The 19,804-nt window shown below is 47.1% G+C and overlaps 1 protein-coding gene across 2 annotated transcripts in view; it reads right to left on the bottom strand.

Moving 5' to 3' along the window:
- The window catches only part of LOC147116754 (transcription initiation factor TFIID subunit 4), a 508,321-nt gene that overhangs the window by 220,697 nt on the left and 267,820 nt on the right, over positions 1–19,804 (bottom strand). For both annotated transcript variants that reach the window (XM_085991896.1, XM_085991897.1), the window contains 2 exons: positions 14,208–14,333; positions 12,553–12,609 (listed from right to left, as the gene is read on the bottom strand). In XM_085991896.1, the coding sequence (XP_085848022.1) occupies positions 12,553–12,609; positions 14,208–14,333 (183 nt within the window). The remainder of the gene's footprint in view (positions 1–12,552; positions 12,610–14,207; positions 14,334–19,804) is intronic.

Here is a 19,804-nt window from a genome sequence, read left to right as displayed (position 1 = left end):
CCTATTTAAAGATAATAAAGGCGGTCTCCCAACCAACATTTCCTCTCCACCCAACACTACCAAAAAAACAGATTTATTGGTAATTGAGCTCTCTGCCGTCTATGGGACTTGCCGTGCAATGAATAGCACCACATATGCCTACAGAACAATCAATGCACTTCAAAAGGTAATTCATTATACGTGAAGCACTTAAGAGAGGCTTGAGATGTGGTAAGCCCCGATATAAATGCAAGCCTTTCTTTCAAAGCTACATCTAATGCTGATTAAATGGTAATTCTTATTTTCCAAAGGGTTCTACTACAAAATCAAAACACTGTTTGGATAAATGAATTTCTGAGGGAGAGTGTACAGACTCCAGCAGTAGCCTTGCAGCTGTTGTTTCTCAGTTCAGCCTTTAAATTATCTGTGTTTATTTTCGAAACGTTTTCTTAACTGTTACGCCAACAGGAGGAAGATCCCCGGCATGCTTACTGCAGCAGGAGCAGGATCCAATTCTTTTTCTGGTTCACAAACACACAGCGGATCCAGCTCAGCCAAGGAGACCAGTGTAGGCCAGCATTTATTACCCATTCCGAGTTGCCCCGAGAAGATGGGTGGTGGGCCTTCTCCTTGAACTGCTGCAGTCCAGTCGTGGGTTTGATGCAACTGAGCGTCTCGCTGGGCCATATCAGAGGGGCAGTTAAGAGTCAACCACATTGGTGTCAGACTGGAGTCACATCTAGGCCCAAACCGGGTGAGGATGGCAGGTTTCCTTCCCTGAAGGACATCAGTGAACCAGCTGGGTTTTTACGACAATCCGACAGCTTCACAGTCACTTTTACTGAAATCAACTTTTTATTTCCAGATTTTAAAAAAAAACTTATTTCAAATTTTCAAACTGCCATTGTGGGATTTGATCTCAATTCTCTAGATTATTAGTGCAAGCCTCTAGATTACTAGTCCAATAACGTGTATGAATATTTATCCTCAATCTCAGGGTTTTTGCCACGCCTGCCTGAGGGAGTTGGCGAACGTTTGATTTGGTACTTACACCTATTTGCACCACCAGTCGTAGTTATCTTCAAGCAGTAGATGAACGGCTCACTGCTATCCAGTGGCTAGAAGGTCCTACTTGAAATGGGCTTTGCGCAGTCTCAATGCGGTTCTTGATGGGTGCAAGTCTACAGCGCAGAATCCTTGCTGCTGTAGTAGCTTGGCCCAGTTGGTGTCTTCTGAATCAGGTCATGGGTTCAAACCCCACCCCAGGGTGTGAGCACATAATATAGGCTGACACTCCAGGGCAGTACTGAGGAAGTGCTGCATTGTTGGAGATGCCGTTCTTTAGGTGAGTCATAAAACAGAGACCCTGTCCATCTGTTCAGGTAAACATTAGGTCCTACAGCACTATTTGAAGAGCAGGGAGTTCTCCCAGCGACTGGGCCAACATTCCTCCCTCCACCACCATCACAAGAAAACAGATTAATTGGCCCTTAGAAGCCAAAGAAGACCAGGAAGACCTCGAGGTCACAGGGGTATAGAAATTCCACAATATTGCCAAAAGCACCCCACACCCAGATTGAGAGACATTTAACGCATACACAATCTGCAGAGTTTCAGCCCTGCTTCTTGTGTTATCCCGTAAGAGCTTTGTGCCTTCAGCAGAGGGAGCAGCAATAGGGGATCTCCAGGGGACAGAACATTCTCAAAATCAGCGGGTGGGACATTTTCAAGGAATTGGGTCGTCAGGTCAAAATGCTGGTTAGTATTTACTGCTCCTCAGTATCGGCTAGACTGCCTGAACGGGCTTACCATTCATTATTACTCAGAAAAATCTGCCAGGGTTCCCGCTCCCATTCATTACGCGTACATATCAAGAGAGGACAGGGCCAGGCTCAGCTGCGATGCCCCTCCATAGTTCAGTAGACTGTCAACACTCTCTAGACTTGGAAATGAAGACAGGTCACTTGTAACAGTGTCTCAGCATAAGTTACAATTTCATGGGACGATATAGAACTGAGGGAAAACGATTAGCCTCATTGATTTGCATGAGGATTATGAGTAAGAATGATCGAGAGATGCATGTAGTCAGGAAACAACACCATGAGGCACAAATGAAGGGTGTAAGAGTTAGGAGATCTGGGAATGAAAGTTATATAGAGCAAATGTGGACAATGTAATCTTAAACTAAAACCATTGTTAAAACCAGCAAAAATAACGATTCAGAAACTGCAGCGGTTGCAGATCAGTAACATAATGACTATGTGGACTAAAGATTATTAAAGCAGGATGTCAATTAGACAGGTGGCAAAGGACAAAGGATGAGTGAGGCAGGATTTGCAAGCAGCTGCCAATCTGTCAGACACAAATCCTTAAACTCGGCAGATCATGATCACAAGACACACCAAAAAAAGACACTGAACTGGTGCCTGGAGCACCTCCACATAGTACTACCTCGACAATACATCCAAAAATAAACACACTGTGGCTGGGAGACGACACATGGGGCAAGTTTCCTGGGTGTTCAGAGTGGTATAACAGATGGCCAACTCCTGATGTCCAGCCCTACCTCTCTCCATTAACACCGACTCCAAGGCTGCTGCTGTTCGATCTGATAGCATGTTGGACATCAAGTCCTGTAACTTCCCACAACTCAAACTGGCAAACCTTAGGCCATCCTGTTCTATTCCCACCATCACCTACTTGTCTCTGATGCCAATTCAGTAAAGCTCGGGCTGAGTCACAACCTCAGCATTCTCTTGGACTCCGAGCAGAGCTTTAAACCCCGTATCCGGTTGACCGCTTAGACCACCTTGGACCACCTACAGAACATGGCCGGCTTAAACCCTGACTGCAGCACTCTCTCAGTACTGCACTGAAGTGTCAAGCTGGATTACATGCTCAAACCCATGAGTGGGGCTTGAAGTTGCGAACTTCTGACTCAGAGCTCAGTGTGCTACCAACTGCGCCAAGCTGAAGGGAAGATGGAGAGCAGAGGCAGGGAGCTTGACCGCTCGGGAGGAGGAGATCATCTGTAGTGAAGTCGAATGGCAGGCACATCAAATACTCAAGGGGGCACAGCTTCAGCAACTTTCCCACTGGAAATTCAGTGCTGCGTAAAGTGAGAGCATGAAACATTCATACTGTGCGCCCTTGAATGGTGAGAAGCACCCAGCAGTACAGTTATAGAGGCTGCCCTTGCAAGCTTGGGTTGTGTTTGAATGAGAGCACCGTAGCCACATGGGAATGTACAGGACCAGAAAAGACCACTGTGATCATCTGGCTGATGCCAAACTTCAAGGAGTGCCATCCTACACTACATTTCTCAGACCCCTCCATCACTTCTGTTGCCAAGAAACTATCCATCTCCCCGTGGAATCTGCTGAAGCAATCCACCTTCAGTGCCTTTATGCTCTATAATGTAGGGCAAGGCACTGGTGATAACAGATGGGAATAATTTGAGCTGATCAATTAAGAGCAAATAAGAAGGGGATCATACAGTGAACAGCAATTGGCTGGTGTGTGATGTATCCTGTGACAGTGTTGTCCAATAGAAATTGTTAACTAGCCACAGGTGAGGCTACGGTGACACTGTTATGGCCACACGCACTCATTTTAGTTGAAAACGCCTTACACACAATACAGGTAAATGTTCTTCATGCGTCTACATTTACTCACCAAACATCTACCACTATTCTGTGGCAACATCAAAAAAACTCAAGGATCAAAAAAAGCACTCGCGCACACTGCTTTTCGCCGTACCATTTTACCAAGAAATGCACAAAAAGGTGAAAGTTCACATGCATACCACGTGCGAATAAGAGCTTCAAGATCACATGCCCAACGACTGTATCTATTACTTATTTATTTGTGAATCAGAAATACAATTAGCCATGTCTGGATTGCCAGTTAGCCACCTGCGGCTAGTGGTCAATATAATACAATGGACAACACGGTACTAATATGTTACTAAAGCCAATCCTCTCAAACAAGGCTTCTTTCTGCGGAGACCAAAGAGTAAAGAAAGAAAAAGAAACTTCAAAAAAAAAACAATTGCTGCTGGGCCCCTCCAAAGAGATCATTCTTTTTAAGATGTGACAAATCACTGATGCTCAGATCGACTGTGATTTAAATAAATCATCAATGTACACAATATGGCTGAACAACAGGGGGCTTCACTCCAGCAGGACATTCTCCATTATGATCTATAGACTACATTTTAAAACGTCTTATTGTACTAAAGGCAATATCATTCTATCACGTTGGACCGGGCATTAATAGTTCTTTCACTTCAGTACTAAAGGAAGGGAAATTTTCTCACTTTAATTGACCAAAGGTTAGGATGATGTTCCAATTTCCAGGTTTGACGCATGAAATTCACATGGGGTCGACAGGCAAGTGTTTTCCTTGCATCTAATTTTCATTTAAGTTAGTTTCTTCCAGTTCTTTCTAGTTAAGCATGAGCACACAATGCCTTCCTGGAGAGTGAGCGGGCTGGGCTGTCTGTATGGTCAGTGTGTGGACCCTTCCAATCGAGGAGCTGCTGTTACTGAAAGGACTGAATGGGGGACCCAATGCTCCAGTATCGGTGTGTGGGCGCTCTGAAGTGGGGCCCAAACACTCTGTTAATGACTGGGTGCTGTAAGAACATAAGAATTAGGAGCAGGAGTCGGCCATACGGCCCCTCGAGCCTGCTCCGCCATTCAATCAGGTCATGGCTGATCTTCGACCTCAACTCCACTTTCCCGCCCGATCCCCAGATCCTTTGATTCCCCTGGAGTCCAAAAATCTATCTATCTCAGCCCTGAATATACTCAACGATTCAGCATCCGCAGCCCTATGGGGTAGAGAATTCCGAAGAGTCACAACCCTCTGGGTGAATCATTTCCTCCTCATCTCACTCTTAAATGGCCGACCCCTTATCCTGAGACTATGCCCCCTAGTTCTAGATTTGCCAGCCAGGAGAAACAACTTCTCAGCATCTACCCTGGCAATCCCCCTCAGAATCTTATATGTATCAAAGAGATCACCTCTCATTCTTCTAAATCCCAGAGAGTATAGGCCCAATCTACTCAATCTCGGCCCAATCTACTCAAAGCTCTACCATTAGTAACTGTGTGTTTAGAACGAGAGTCCAACTCTCTGTCAGTGAATGGATGCTTTGAATGGGGATCCAACGCTGTACCATTATGTGACTGATCATATTGAACAGGGCTCCAACACCTGATGCTAGTGAGCAGCCACATGTCCTAACCCTGGAGCTATTGGCTTAAAACCTGACATCATTTCCATTAAACAGTTATTTTTCATGCAAGTCCGTTTGTAAATTTCTACCCGAGGAAAAATAAAGAATATGAACTCACTCCTCCAGCAAAGTACCATTCAATTTAGGAATGATCAAAAAGAAAGTGATACTCTAGAAAGGGGCAAAAGGCAACACTCCACTTGTGTCTGGTGTAGTTTTAACTGACGCAAGGCTCAGTATCAAATCTAAAACATGATCAGTAAACACTGGGAAAGGGATGCAACCCTCTCACGTCTGTAGCCAGAGTTGTGTACAACTCCTGAGTATGTTCCTGTGGTGGCTGAACGGTCACTGTACTCAGGGAGCTGCTGTTTGAGAGCAGGACAAAGTATTTTTGTTGGATGAGTCAGCATGTGTCTCACATCTCAGGCAAGTACAGCAGGTGTAGAGAAACAAAGGATTATCATGGATTATCATATCGTCAGGACATCACGAAGCAATCAACGGCCAATAGATTAATTTTGAAGTGCAGACGCTGTGTTGGAAAATATGGCAGTCAATTTCCACACAGTAAGGTCCCACAAACAGCAAATGGCTTAATGAGCAGGTAATCTTGGTGCTGTTGGTTGAAGAAGGAATGTTGACTGGGACCAATGTTCCCTTTATGCTGCACGGCTGCACAGCGGTCTGGTCTGGCGCAGGCACAGCGGTCTGGTCTGGCGCAGGCACAGCGGTCTGGTCTGGCGCAGGCACAGCGGTCTGGTCTGGCGCAGGCACAGCGGTCTGGTCTGGCGCAGGCACAGCGGTCTGGTCTGGCGCAGGCACAGCGGTCTGGTCTGGCGCAGGCACAGCGGTCTGGTCTGGCGCAGGCACAGCGGTCTGGTCTGGCGCAGCCAGTGCGGTCTGGTCTGGCGCAGCCAGTGAGTCAACTTTTATATACAAAAACTGCGTATGTGTGGATTTTGAATGGGCCCAAAAAAAGAGAGGGAATATTGACTGGGGCACCAGAACCCTGTGGTCTTTTTTGAAAAAGTACCATGGGATCTTTCAGGTCCCCCTCAGCAGGACGATGGCACCGTGGTTTAATGTCCCATCCAAAAATCAGTGCAGCACTCTCTCACTGAGGTGTCAGTCTAGATTAGGCGCTCAAGTCTGGGAGCGGAGTTGAACCCACAACCTTCTCACCCAGAGGCGAGAGTGCTATTAATTAAACCAAGAACTTGTAAGATGTAAAACACCAAAAGAAATATCAATTGATCATAGAATGGTTACAGCACAGAAGGAGGCCATTTGGCCCATTGAGCCCGTGCCGGCTCTCTGCAAGAGCCCTTCAGCTAGACCCACTCCCCCGCCCTTTCCCCGTAGCCCTGCAGATTTTTTTCCTTCAGGTACTAATCCAATTCCCTTTTGAAAGCCGGGATTGAATCTGCCTCCACCACCCTCTCAGGCAGTGCATTCCAGATCCGAACCACTCGCTGCGTAAAAAAGTTTTTCCTCGTGTCGCTTTTGGTTCTTCTGCCAATCACCTTAAATCTGTGTCCTCTGGTTCTCGACCCTTCCACCAATGGGAACAGTTTCTCTCTATCTACTCTGTCTAGACCCCTCATGATTTTGAACACCTCTATCAAATCTCCGCTCAACCTTCTCTGCTCCAAGGAGAACAGCCCCAGCTTCTCCAGTCTCTCCACGTAACTGAAGTCCCTCATCCCTGGAATCATTCTCGTAAATCTTTTCTGCACCCTCTCTAAGGCCTTCACATCCTTCCTAAAGTGCGGTGCCCAGATTTGGGCAGGTTAGACATTAGACTGACATCTCTGAAACTCGGCGTCAACTGTGGCGCAGTTGGTGGAACTCACCTCTGAAGGTCATGGGTTCAAGTCCCAGTCCAGAGTCCCGAGAACATAATCTAGGCTGACACTCGCAGTGCAGTACGGAGGAAGTGCGATACGGTCGCAGGTGCTATCTTTCAGATGAGACATTAAAGCGAGGCCCTGTCTGCCCTCTCGGGTACAAGACCCCATGGCACTATTTCGAAGAAGAGCAGGGGAGCTCTCCCCGGTGTCCTGGGGCCAATATTTATCCCTCAAACAACATCATTTAAAAAAATTAATCTGGTCATTTATCACATTGCTGTTTGTGGGAGCTTGCTGTGCACAAATTGGCGGCCGCGTTTCCCACATTACAACAGTGACTCCACTTCAAATGTACTTAATTGGCTGTAAAGCCCTTTGGAACATGTCGAGGTCGTGAATGGTGCTGTGTAAATGCGCCTTTCCTTCTTTCAAATCCCAACGGATACGATAAAAGTCTCTTCGATCTGCTGGCTGCATTTGGACAGCGTCAATCCAGTTCCCAATGGAGGCTGTCTCGCAACACGCTGGGTATTAACTGCCCATCAGAGGACAGCCAGTGTCACACTGGTACAGTGAGGGGAGAACTTTGCTGAGATTGGGGCAGCGTTGGGGAGAAGTAGCGCACCGCTTTCGGGTGACGTTAGTGCCAGCATGCAGATGCAACACAATAAGTGATTTCAAGCTACACTGGGTAGCGGTTAGTGCTTGCAAGGACTCCTGCTGGCATTTGAACCTATTCTCCTGACTGCTGCATGCAAAGCACCAGATATCCTGCAAGTCAGCAAAGAGGAATAAAAAGATGACCACATGGAAAGTCAGGAAAAACACTGAAAATACAGCAAGTGAGTCGTTTAGACAGTATAGAAGTGCCCTCTCCTCTAAAAATAGGTGAACGACTGATTAATGACAAGAAAATTTCCCCATTTGGCATTTTTGATCCCAACAAGTGCGCATTCCAGCACAATGTGATTTTACATCCATCAGACAGCACACGAGTGTGGCAGCATCACATTTATACCACGTCACAGCACTTTGGTTTCAAGGTAATTTTGAACTGTATTGAAACAATATTCTCAGAGATTCCCCAGTCACAGAGCGGATGAAGACCTCACCCGGGGTGTTCCTGAGCCACATACTAGAAGCGCCCAGGTGCAATTCCTGGTTTGAGCTAACTTAGCCAACCTCGGCCATGGCCACACTTAGCCTCGGTGCCCATGGCTATGGAAAGGTTGGGGCTAGATCGCCAAGGGTCCCTGCTCCTGACGGTTGCAGAGTGACCCTGGCTGGAATGTTTGCTGGTTTGGCAAGGGCAGAATTGGATTCAGCCCAGGAATCGAACCTCAACAGGCGAGGTCGAGCTCAGCTCAGATGCCCTTCATGGTTAAAGGATTCGATCGGGTCGATAGAGAGGCACCATTTCCTCTGGTGGGGGAGCCCAGAACAAGGGGGCAGAACCTTCAAATTAGAGCCCGGCCGTTCAGGGGTGATGTCAGGAAGCACTTCTTCACACAGAGGATAGTGGAAATCTGGAACTCTCCCCCAAAAAGCTGTGGAGGCTGGGGGTCAATTGAAAATGTCAAAACTGAGATTGCTAGATTATTGATAGGCAAGGGTATTGAGGGATACGGAATCAAATGGGTAATTGGAGTTGAGGAACAGATCAGCCACGATATAATTGAATGGGGCAACAGGCCCGAGGCGCTGAATGGCCTCCTCCTGTTCCTACGAATAACCTGTCAAAGCTGAGGGTCACGTTTGAAGAAGGAGCTCTCGGACTAAAGACTGCCTGGTGCCTGTGGAACTGTCTTTAAAATACTCAGGAAAGGGCTATCCCCTTTAAGACGTTGAACTCTACTCTTCAGACCTATCGGACAAAGTCAAAGTTTCCGTTTCAGGCTGTGCCTCAGCACCAGCAGCAACACAGCAGCAGCTGTCACTGTAGCAGACTGCTCTGCCACATTTCACTGGCTTCAATTAGTTCTCCAGTCTTTTGTCAGAGAAATGTCTTCAGTATCAGGTTGTTGAAAGGATTCGGAAACACTGGAAACCCTTTGTGGTCTCTAATAACACGCACACGGAAACTCTCTTCAGCTACGACCATCTGCGATAAATTCACTTTTAAAAGCTTAGGAAGAATATTTTCAGGCTACGCTTTATTCAAATGTGGAACACATTTGCCACAAGTGGCTAGTGAAGATGAATCAATCACGACATGCAAGAAGGAATTAATGAACACTTGGAGCACAAATATTAAAGTGCACCGGGAAAGGAGAGAGAATCGGGATCAGATAAACAGCTCCACTGTGGAGCCAGCAACCCGCAGAAGCCCAATGGGTGACTGGCCTTCTTCTGATCCAAAGTATCTATGATTCTCTGAGAATACATTTCTAATGCAGAAATAAGAATGGAACAGATTGTAAGAAATGGACTAAGTCAGGAGCATATTTTTATTTTGCTAGTTATATTTTTGCTATAATTATTTAATATGCTAATTATATGTTATATTTAACTGTGGGAGTACCTTCACCACACGGACTGCAGCGGTTCAAGAAGGCAGCTCACCACCACCTTCTCAAGGGCAATTAGGGATGGACAATAAATGCTGGCCTTGCCAGCAACGCCCACATCCCATAAAACGAATTTTTAAAAAAAATTGGTATTTGCCCCTCTTCCCCTCCCCTCCCCCCAAAAATTGCGTGTTGAATTGGAAAATACAGATGGGTAGTTCATGGAAACCAACAGCACAGTGTGCGGCAGCAACAAGGAACGTGATCTGAATCTTGGAATGTTTACTCAGAGGCACAGAGTCTAAATCCTGAGGAGGTGACGATAAATCTGTACCCTAACACCTGGGGCACTGGGTATTGGTACAGCCACACCTGGGGCACTGGGTATTGGTACAGCCACACCTGGGGCACTGGGTACTGGTACAGCCACACCTGGGGCACTGGGTACTGGTACAGCCACACCTGGGGCACTGGGTGCTGGTACAGCCACACCTGGGGCACTGGGTACTGGTACAGCCACACCTGGGGCACTGGGTACTGGTACAGCCACACCTGGGGCACTGGGTACTGGCACAGCCACACCTGGGGCACTGGGTACTGGTACAGCCACACCTGGGGCACTGGGTGCTGGTACAGCCACACCTGGGGCACTGGGTACTGGTACAGCCACACCTGGGGCACTGGGTACTGGTACAGCCACACCTGGGGCACTGGGTACTGGTACAGCCACACCTGGGGCACTGGGTACTGGTACAGCCACACCTGGGGCACTGGGTACTGGTACAGCCACACCTGGGGCACTGGGTACTGGTACAGCCACACCTGGGGCACTGGGTACTGGTACAGCCACACCTGGGGCACTGGGTACTGGTACAGCCACACCTGGGGCACTGGGTGCTGGTACACCCACACCTGGGGCACTGGGTATTGGTACAGCCACACCTGGGGCACTGGGTGCTGGTACAGCCACACCTGGGGCACTGGGTATTGGTACAGCCACACCTGGGGCACTGGGTACTGGTACAGCCACACCTGGGGCACTGGGTACTGGTACAGCCACACCTGGGGCACTGGGTATTGGTACAGCCACACCTGGGGCACTGGGTACTGGTACAGCCACACCTGGGGCACTGGGTACTGGTACAGCCACACCTGGGGCACTGGGTACTGGTACAGCCACACCTGGGGCACTGGGTGCTGGTACAGCCACACCTGGGGCACTGGGTACTGGTACAGCCACACCTGGGGCACTGGGTACTGGTACAGCCACACCTGGGGCACTGGGTACTGGTACAGCCACACCTGGGGCACTGGGTATTGGTACAGCCACACCTGGGGCACTGGGTATTGGTACAGCCACACCTGGGGCACTGGGTATTGGTACAGCCACACCTGGGGCACTGGGTACTGATACAGCCACACCTGGGGCACTGGGTATTGGTACAGCCACACCTGGGGCACTGGGTACTGGTACAGCCACACCTGGGGCACTGGGTATTGGTACAGCCACACCTGGGGCACTGGGTATTGGTACAGCCACACCTGGGGCACTGGGTACTGGTACAGCCACACCTGGGGCACTGGGTACTGGTACAGCCACACCTGGGGCACTGGGTACTGGTACAGCCACACCTGGGGCACTGGGTACTGGTACAGCCACACCTGGGGCACTGGGTATTGGTACAGCCACACCTGGGGCACTGAGTACTGGTACAGCCACACCTGGGGCACTGGGTACTGGTACAGCCACACCTGGGGCACTGGGTACTGGTACAGCCACACCTGGGGCACTGGGTATTGGTACAGCCACACCTGGGGCACTGAGTACTGGTACAGCCACACCTGGGGCACTGGGTACTGGTACAGCCACACCTGGGGCACTGGGTACAATTCTGATCACCGTACTACAACAAGGATATCCAGGCATTGGACACATCGTAGAAAATGAAACAAAACTGATGTCGAGCTTACGATATCTGAGATCTGGAAGTGGGTGAAGAGCCAGGGATTGGTTACCGTGGAGAGGAAAAAGGCTCAGGCTACTTATTATTCAAGGACTCAAGAAACTGAACCCTGATAACATGTTTGAGATTGGCACAAACTCTGGAACCAGGGCACGATGGCTCAAACTGATGCGAACAGGAGCACAGAGAGTTCAGACTGAGCTACTTTAAAGAAAGGGCAGTGAGCGTGCAGAATGGACTATCCTGAGGCACAGTGGGGGCAGATAGTGTGGGGAAAATTAAGGATAAATTGGAGTGATACAAGAGGGAGCGGGCAATTGAAAGGGGATTAGGTTTGGGGACAGGCTAGATAGACCGCATGGTTTTTCAGATCCTAAGTTGCTACAGGCACAAGCCTGAACACATAAGGAACAGACTACTGTGAAATTACACACATGAACAAGAGTAGGCCATTCAGCCTGCTCCAATGGGTTAGAAACTGAAATTTATCACCATCAATACCATGACTGTTTGAATGGGGGGTGGATAATCACCTTTGCAATCGTGAGCAAACAGTGAAAACGGCAACACAAACCCAACACCAGCTCCCTGGCTCGCCCGAGAGAAATTGCTGTAAAAGTAGCGTCTAAACACTCGCTTCGATGAGAACAAAAACTCGGGAAATATTCAGTTGCTTTTAACATAAAATATTTGGATTCTAAAAATGCCTTAAAAGGGTTCTTCATACATTGAAATAAAAATTAAATAACCCTCCTTCCAAAAATACTAAGTCCAGTATAGAACAATCTGGAAATAATCACCTTCTATAAGGTCACCAGTTTGTGAATGTGTTAACGTCCCACGAGTGACTTCAAACTGACAAGAAATAGTTTGGTGGGGGGGCAGAGAAAGAAAAGACAACTTTTCCCGAGTCCGACTGTCATTAGTGTGATATGAGCACCTGAACATGAAAAATTAATCAGCGAAGCCTTGAAAGATCAAGCGCAGCGATCTCTAGTCTTCCTTACCTCCTTAGCTTTCTGTTTTAGCCTCGCTTGCTCGGGGTCTTCTTGCCTGGAGCGACTCTAGGCAGTTAAAGGAGAGAGAGAGAGAGAAAAAACACACACAAGGTTTAACAGCTGGTTTAAAAACAACTGGCTCATCAGTCGCAGTGAGCAAAAATAGCAAGAACAAGCAAAGAGCAAAATACAAGGTGTCAAGGACACTGTTACACACAAGTGCGACTTCAAGCCAGATGGCCTCTCCAAATAAAACTATTTTGAAATATTACTGGAGAAAAATAATAACCTTTCCGTTACTTCATTTAACCCTTGAATTTTGTAACCCTGTGAACATGAAAGCCGGGGATATCTTCAAATGGGAATGCTGTCTCATGGGGCGGTGTCTAGCACACAAACCCACCTCCTGAAGCACTTTTTACGGTGACTCTCTCTTCCCTTCTCCAAGCTCCTGAAGCCTTGGATTCCCTGCTAGTTTGCAGCTCTGCGAGAGCATTGAGCCCCCTCACCCCGAAGAATCGGTTCTTCACGTGTTGAGCCCAGACATAACTGCAGTTTCTCTGCTGTTTCCATCATCCAACTGCAGTTTGATACGTGTGAAAGCAGCCAGGTGCTAAGTTCCAAACCAACCCCATGTGCCACTCATGGTAAGCAGGTTTGCCTGAATTTCCATGTGCCACTCATGGTAAGCAGGTTTGCCTGAATTTTTGAGGATCATGGGATATCGAATCAGAAATGATTCACCATCACTTTGTGTGAGCTTCAGCTGGTTAAAGAAGCAGACGGACATGCCCTGAATGCAACCATTGTTTGGCTGGTAGCCATTTTTAATTTGCAATTCCCCATCAATGGTGATCGGGGTATGAATCTGAACCCAATCTGCGATTCTTCAGTTCTTGCTGAATCTGGAGGTTCTTCAGGCTGAAGACCGCCATGAATGTCTCGTTTACATATTCATAGAATCACAGAGAATTTTACTGCACAGAAACAGGCCATTCGGCCCAACAGGTCCATGCTGGGGTTCATGCTCCACATGAGCCTCCTCCCACCCCTCTTCATCTCACCCTGTCACCCTATCCTTCTATTCCTTTCTCCCTCATGTGTTTATCTAGCTTCCCCGTAAATGTATCTATACTATTTGCCTCAACCACTCCCTGTGGTAGCGAGTTCCACATTCTCACCACTCTCTGGGTAAAGAATTTCCTATTGGATTTATTAGTGACTATCTTATATTGATGGCCCCTAGTTTTGCATTCCCCTACAAGTGCAAACATCTTCTCTACGTCGATCCTATCAAAGCCCTTCATATTTTTTAAAACCTCTATTAGGTAACCAATGCCCCAATGGAAAGGATGGCGAGTATAATTTACAAACTATAATTTTGGAAGAATATTTTACGACAAATAACACACTGCTCATTCTAGCACTGCACCCCAGTGGTTAATCAGTGTGATTTGGCTAAATGAAATTTGAAAACACGCTCTCATAATCAAAAAAGTTTTAAGTCACCCTGCCTCTCTGCGCCACCTATGCAAATCTCTTCAGCAAATTCCAGAATACAATCTATTACCCATCCAAGCAGAGAATTTCAAAGCTAAGGAAGCCCGAGTTCATTAAAACTGCTGCCATCTGACAATTTGGTTTATCACTGAATTGGTCCATACCTTTGCTGCTTTTAATAGAATTTCTCTCTCCTGATCGTCCTTCCTTTGTTTTTCGAGCCGCTCCAGATGTTCAAAGAATTTCAGTTGTGTCCGAACATCTGTTGCTTGTTCGTACCATTCATGGTCCTGCAGATCATTTAGACAGAAGAAAAATACTTCAGAAAATGTCTCCTGCACTGCCAATAAATGCTCTTTTTCCAGCAACACTCACCCACTCCAACTTAATTACAACCGACAAGGGTCAAGTAATGAGTGTAAACGTGATTACTGCATGTTAGCAGATCTAACCAATATTTCACACTGACAGCAGAAACCATTTCAATCCAACAATAACTTGCATTTACATAAAAATCGCGCCAAGGCGTTTCACAGGTAAGTGCAAGGAAAATGGACGTGAGCCAGAAAGGGAAGGGTTATGATGGTTGACCCAAAGCTTGTCCCAAGAGGCGGCGAATCAAATAACTAGGGCTGTAGATAGGGCTTTAAACTAAAAAAAAGGGGGGGGGGGAAAATTTAGAAATCTAAGGAGAAAGGTCAAGGCAATAGAGCAGTGTAGCGATTTGGGTAAAAATAAGCCGAGTGTGACAGGAAGGGACAGAGGGTTTAATGGTAGCAGTGCAGCAGAGAATAATGTCAAAGCAGGGAATAATGGTAAAAATATTAAATTAAAGGCTCTTTATCTGAATGCATGAAGCATTTGTAACAAGATAGATGAACTAGTGGCACAAATAGGCATAAATCTGTTGGATCTAATACCCATTACAGAGACATGGTTGCAAGGTGGCCAAGGTTGGGAACTAAATGTTCCAGGGTACTTCACGTTTCGAAAAGACAGGCAGAATGGAAAAGGAGGGGGAGTAGCCCTGATAATAAAGAATGACATAAGGACAGTTGCGAGAAAGGATCTCGGCTCGGAAGATCAGGAAGTAGAATCAGTATGGGTGGAGATAAGGAATAACAAGGGGCAGAAAACACTGGTAGGAGTAGTATATAGGCCCCCTAACAGTAGCTATACCATTGGACAGAATATTAATCAAGAAATAGTAGGAGCTTGCAACAAAAGTATTGCAATAATCTTGGGGGACTTTAATCGACTGGACAAATCAAATAGGCAAAGGTAGTCTGGAGGACGAGTTCATGGAATGCATTCGGGACAGTTTCCTAGAACAATAAGTCATAGAACCAACCTGGGAACAGGCTATTTTAGATCTTGTATTGTGTAATGAGACAGGCTTAATTAGCAATCTCATAGTAAAGGATCCTCTGGGGCAGAGTGATCATAATATGATGGAATTTCACATTAATTTTGAGAATGACTTGCCTAAGTCCTAAACTAGAAACATAGAAGATAGGAGCAGAAGTAGGCCATTCGGCACTCGAGCCTGCTCCGCCATTCAATGAGATCATGGCTGATCATCCAAATTCAGTACCCTGTTCCTGCTTTCTCCCCATATCCCTTGATCCCTTTAGCCTTAAGAAACATATCTAACTCCTTCTTGAATATATTTAATGAATTGGCCTCAACTGCCATGTGTGGTAGAGAATGCCACAGGTTCACCACTCTCTGGGTGAAGAAATTCCTCCTCATCTCTCCTAAATGGCTTACCCCTTATCTTTAGACTGTGAACCCTGGTTCTGGGCTCCTCCGCCATCGGGAACATCCTTCCTGCATCTAGTCTGTCTAGTCCTGTTAGAATTTTATAAGTTTCAATGAGATCCCCTCTCATTTTTCTAAACTCCAGCGAGTATAAGCCCAATCGACCCAATCTCTCCTCATACATCATTCCTGCCATCCCAGGTATCAGTCTGGTGAATCTTCGCTGCACTCTCTCCATGGCAAGAACATCCTTCCTCAGATAAGGCGACCAAAAGTGCACACAATACTCAAGGTGTGGTCTCACCAAGGCCCTGTACAACTGCAGCAAGACATCCTTGTTCCTGTACTCGAATCCTCTCGCTACGAAGGCCAACATACCATTTGCCTTCTTAATCGCCTGCTGCACCTGCATGCTTACCTTCAGCGACTGGTGCACAAGGACACCCAGGTCTCGTTGCACTTCCCCTTCTCCCAATCTATTGCCGTTCAGATAATAATCTGCCTTCCTGTTTTTGCTACCAAAGTGGATAACCTCGCATTTATCCACATTATACTGCATCTGCCATACATCTGCTCAATCACCCAACCTGTCCAAATCATACTGGAGTTTCTCGGCATCCTCCTCACAGCACACACGCCCACCCAGCTTTGTGTCGTCTGCAAACTTGGAGATAGAGTCATAGAGTCATAGAGTTTTACAGCACAGAAAGAGGCCCTTCGGCCCATCGTGTCTGCGCCGCCCATCCATTCCTGTCCAGTCTAATCCCATTTTCCAGCATTTGGTCCATAGCCTTGTATGCAATGGCATTTCAAGTGCTCATCCAAATGCTTCTTGAATGTTGTGAGGGTTCCTGCCTCCACCACCCTTTCAGGCATTGAGTTCCACATTCCAACCACCCTCTGGGTGAAAAAGTTCCTCCTCAAATCCCCTCTAAATCTCCTGCCCCTTACCCTGAATCTATGCCCCCTTGTTATTGACCCCCCTACTAAGGGGAAAAGTTCCTCTTTATCTACCCTATCTATGCCCCTCATTATTTTGTACACCTCAATCAGGTCCCCCCTCAGCCTTCTCTGCTCCAAGGAAAACAACTCCAGCCTGTCCAGCCTCTCTTCATAGCTGAGGCGCTCCATCCCAGGTAACATCCTGGTGAATCTTCTCTGCACCCTCTCCAAAGCAATCACATCCTTCCTATAGTGAGGCGACCAGAACTGCACACAGTACTCCAGCTGTGGCCTCACCAGCGTTTTGTACAGCTCCATCATAACCTCCCTGCTCTTATATTCTATGCCTCGGCTAATGAAGGCAAGTATCCCATATGCCTTTTTAACCACCTTATCTACCTGCTCCGCTGCCTTCAGGGATCTATGTACATGTACACCAAGGTCCCTCTGACCCTCTGTACTTCCTAGGGTCCTACCACTCATTGTGTATTCCCTTGCCTTATTTGTCCGTCCAAAATGCATCACCTCGCACTTTTCAGGGTTAAATTCCATTTGCCACTTTTCCGCCCATCTGACCAACCCGTTTATATCGTCCTGTAGCCGGAGGCTTTCCTCCTCGCAATTTACCACCCCACCAATTTTCGTGTCATCTGCGAACTTACTGATCATACCTTTTACATTTTCATCCAAATCATTTATGTAGATCACAAACAATAAGGGACCCAGCACCGATCCCTGAGGTACCCCACTGGACACAGGCTTCCAGTCACAAAAGCAACCTTCGACCATCACCCTCTGCCTCCTGCCACTCAGCCAGTTTAGGATCCAACGCGCCAAGGCACCCTGGATCCCATGGGCTCTTACCTTCTTGACCAGTCTCCTATGCGGGACTTTGTCAAAAGCTTTACTGAAGTCCATGTACACCACATCCACAGCATTTCCCTCATCCAGATCAGATTTGTTAGACATGATTTACCCTTGACAAAGCCATGCTGACTATCCCCGATTAATCCTTGCCTCTCCAAGTGGAGATTAATTTTGTCCCTCAGAATTTTTTCCAATAATTTCCCCACCACAGATGTTAGACTCACTGGCCTGTAATTCCCTGGTTTATCCCTGCTACCCTTCTTGAATAATGGTACTACGTTAGCTGTTCTCCAGTCCTCTGGTACATCCCCTGTGGCCAGAGAGGTTCTGAAAATTAGTGTCAGAGCCCCTGCAATCTCCTCCCTTGCCTCCCACAGCAGCCTGGGATACATCTCGTCCGGGCCTGGGGATTTATCCACTTTTTGGCCCGCTAAAACCGCTAGCACCTCCTCCCTCTCGATGCTAATATGTTCAAGTATGTCACAGTCCCCTTGCCCGATTTCTATGTCTGCATCGTCTTTCTCCATAGTGAACACAGATGCAAAAAATTCATTTAAAACCCCGCCTACATCCTCTGGCTCTACACACAGATTGCCACTTTGGTCCCTAATGGGCCCTACCCTTACCCTGGTTATCCTCTTGCCCTTAATATACTTATAAAACATCTTAGGATTTTCCTTTATTTTGCTCGCCAGTGTTATTTCGTGGCCCCTCCTCGCCCTCCTAATTTCTTTTTTAAGTATGCCCCTGCACTTTTTATACTCCTCTAGGGCTTCTTCTGTCTTTAGTCTTTTGTAACTGCCAAAAGCCCCCCTCTTATTTCTAATGCATTTTTGTATATCCCTTGTCATCCAAGGTTCCCTTTGCTTGTTGGTCCCACCCTTGACCTTTACAGGAACATGTTGGCGTTGTACTCTCTCTATTTCCCTTCTGAAAGTCTCCCACTGTTTTGATGTGGATTTTCCTATAAGCAGCTGCTCCCAGTCCACTTTGGCCAGATCCTGCCTTATCATATTAAAATCGGCCTTCCCCCAATTTAGAACCCTTATTTCCGGGCCGTCTTTGTCTTTTTCCATGACCACCTTAAATCTCACCGAATTATGGTCACTGTCGCCAAAATGCTCTCCTACTGACACTTCCACCACTTGCCCGGCTACATTCCCCAGAATTAGGTCCAGTACCGCCCCCTCTCTTGTAGGACTTTCTACATGTTGGCTCAAAAAGCTCTCCTGGATGCACTTTAAGAATTCTGCACCCTCTAAGCCTTTCACACTCTGACTGTCCCAATTTATATTGGGGAAGTTGAAATCCCCCACTATTATTACCCTATTATTTTCGCACTTCTCGGAGATTTGCCTACATATCTGTTCCTCTATCTCCCCCTGACTGTTTGGGGGCCTATAGTACACTCCCAGCAAAGTGCTTGCCCCCTTTTTGTTTTTAAGTTCTACCCATATGGCCTCATTAGAGGAACCCGCTAATATATCATCCCTCCTTACAGCAGTAATTGACTCCTTAATTAATATTGCAACACCCCCTCCCCTTTTACACCCCCCTCTGTCTCGCCTGAAGATTCTATACCCCGGAATATTGAGCTGCCAGTCCTGACCCTCCCTCAACCATGTCTCCGTGATAGCAACAATATCGTACTCCCATGTGTTCAACAACAACTTCAGTTCATCCACCTTATTTGCAAGACTCCTTGCATTAAAATAAATGCCTTCCAGCCCTGCCATATTCTCTTTTGCCTTCACATATTTGCTCTGCCTTCCCAGCTGACTTGTTTTTCCCTCTGTATTTGGCCGTAAATCACCCCCTACTATAGCTCCACTCTGTACCCCAACCCTCTGCCAAGTTAGTTTAAACCCTCCCCAGCAGTGCTAGCAAACCTCCCCGCAAGGATATTGGTTCCCCCCTGGTTCAGGTGTAAACCGTCCGACTTGTACAAGTCCCACCTTTCCCAGAAGCAGACCCAGTGATCCAGGAAACTAAAGCCCTCCCCCTTGCACCATCCCTTTAGCCACGCATTCATCTGTTCTATCTTCCTATTCCTATACTTACTAGCACGTGGCACCGGGAGTAATCCAGAGATTACAACCTTTGAGGTCCTGCTCCTTAATCCTTCACCTAGCTCCCTAAATTCTTGATATTACATCTAGTTCCCTCGTCTAGATCATCATTAATATATATT

The sequence above is a fragment of the Somniosus microcephalus genome, chromosome 6, assembly GCF_052327205.1.
Source record: "Somniosus microcephalus isolate GS21.2 chromosome 6, FLI_Smic_1.0, whole genome shotgun sequence".
Lineage (NCBI taxonomy): Eukaryota > Metazoa > Chordata > Chondrichthyes > Squaliformes > Somniosidae > Somniosus > Somniosus microcephalus.
The sequence above is the reverse complement of the archived record's forward strand: the minus strand, read 5'-3'. Positions and strand labels throughout refer to the sequence as shown.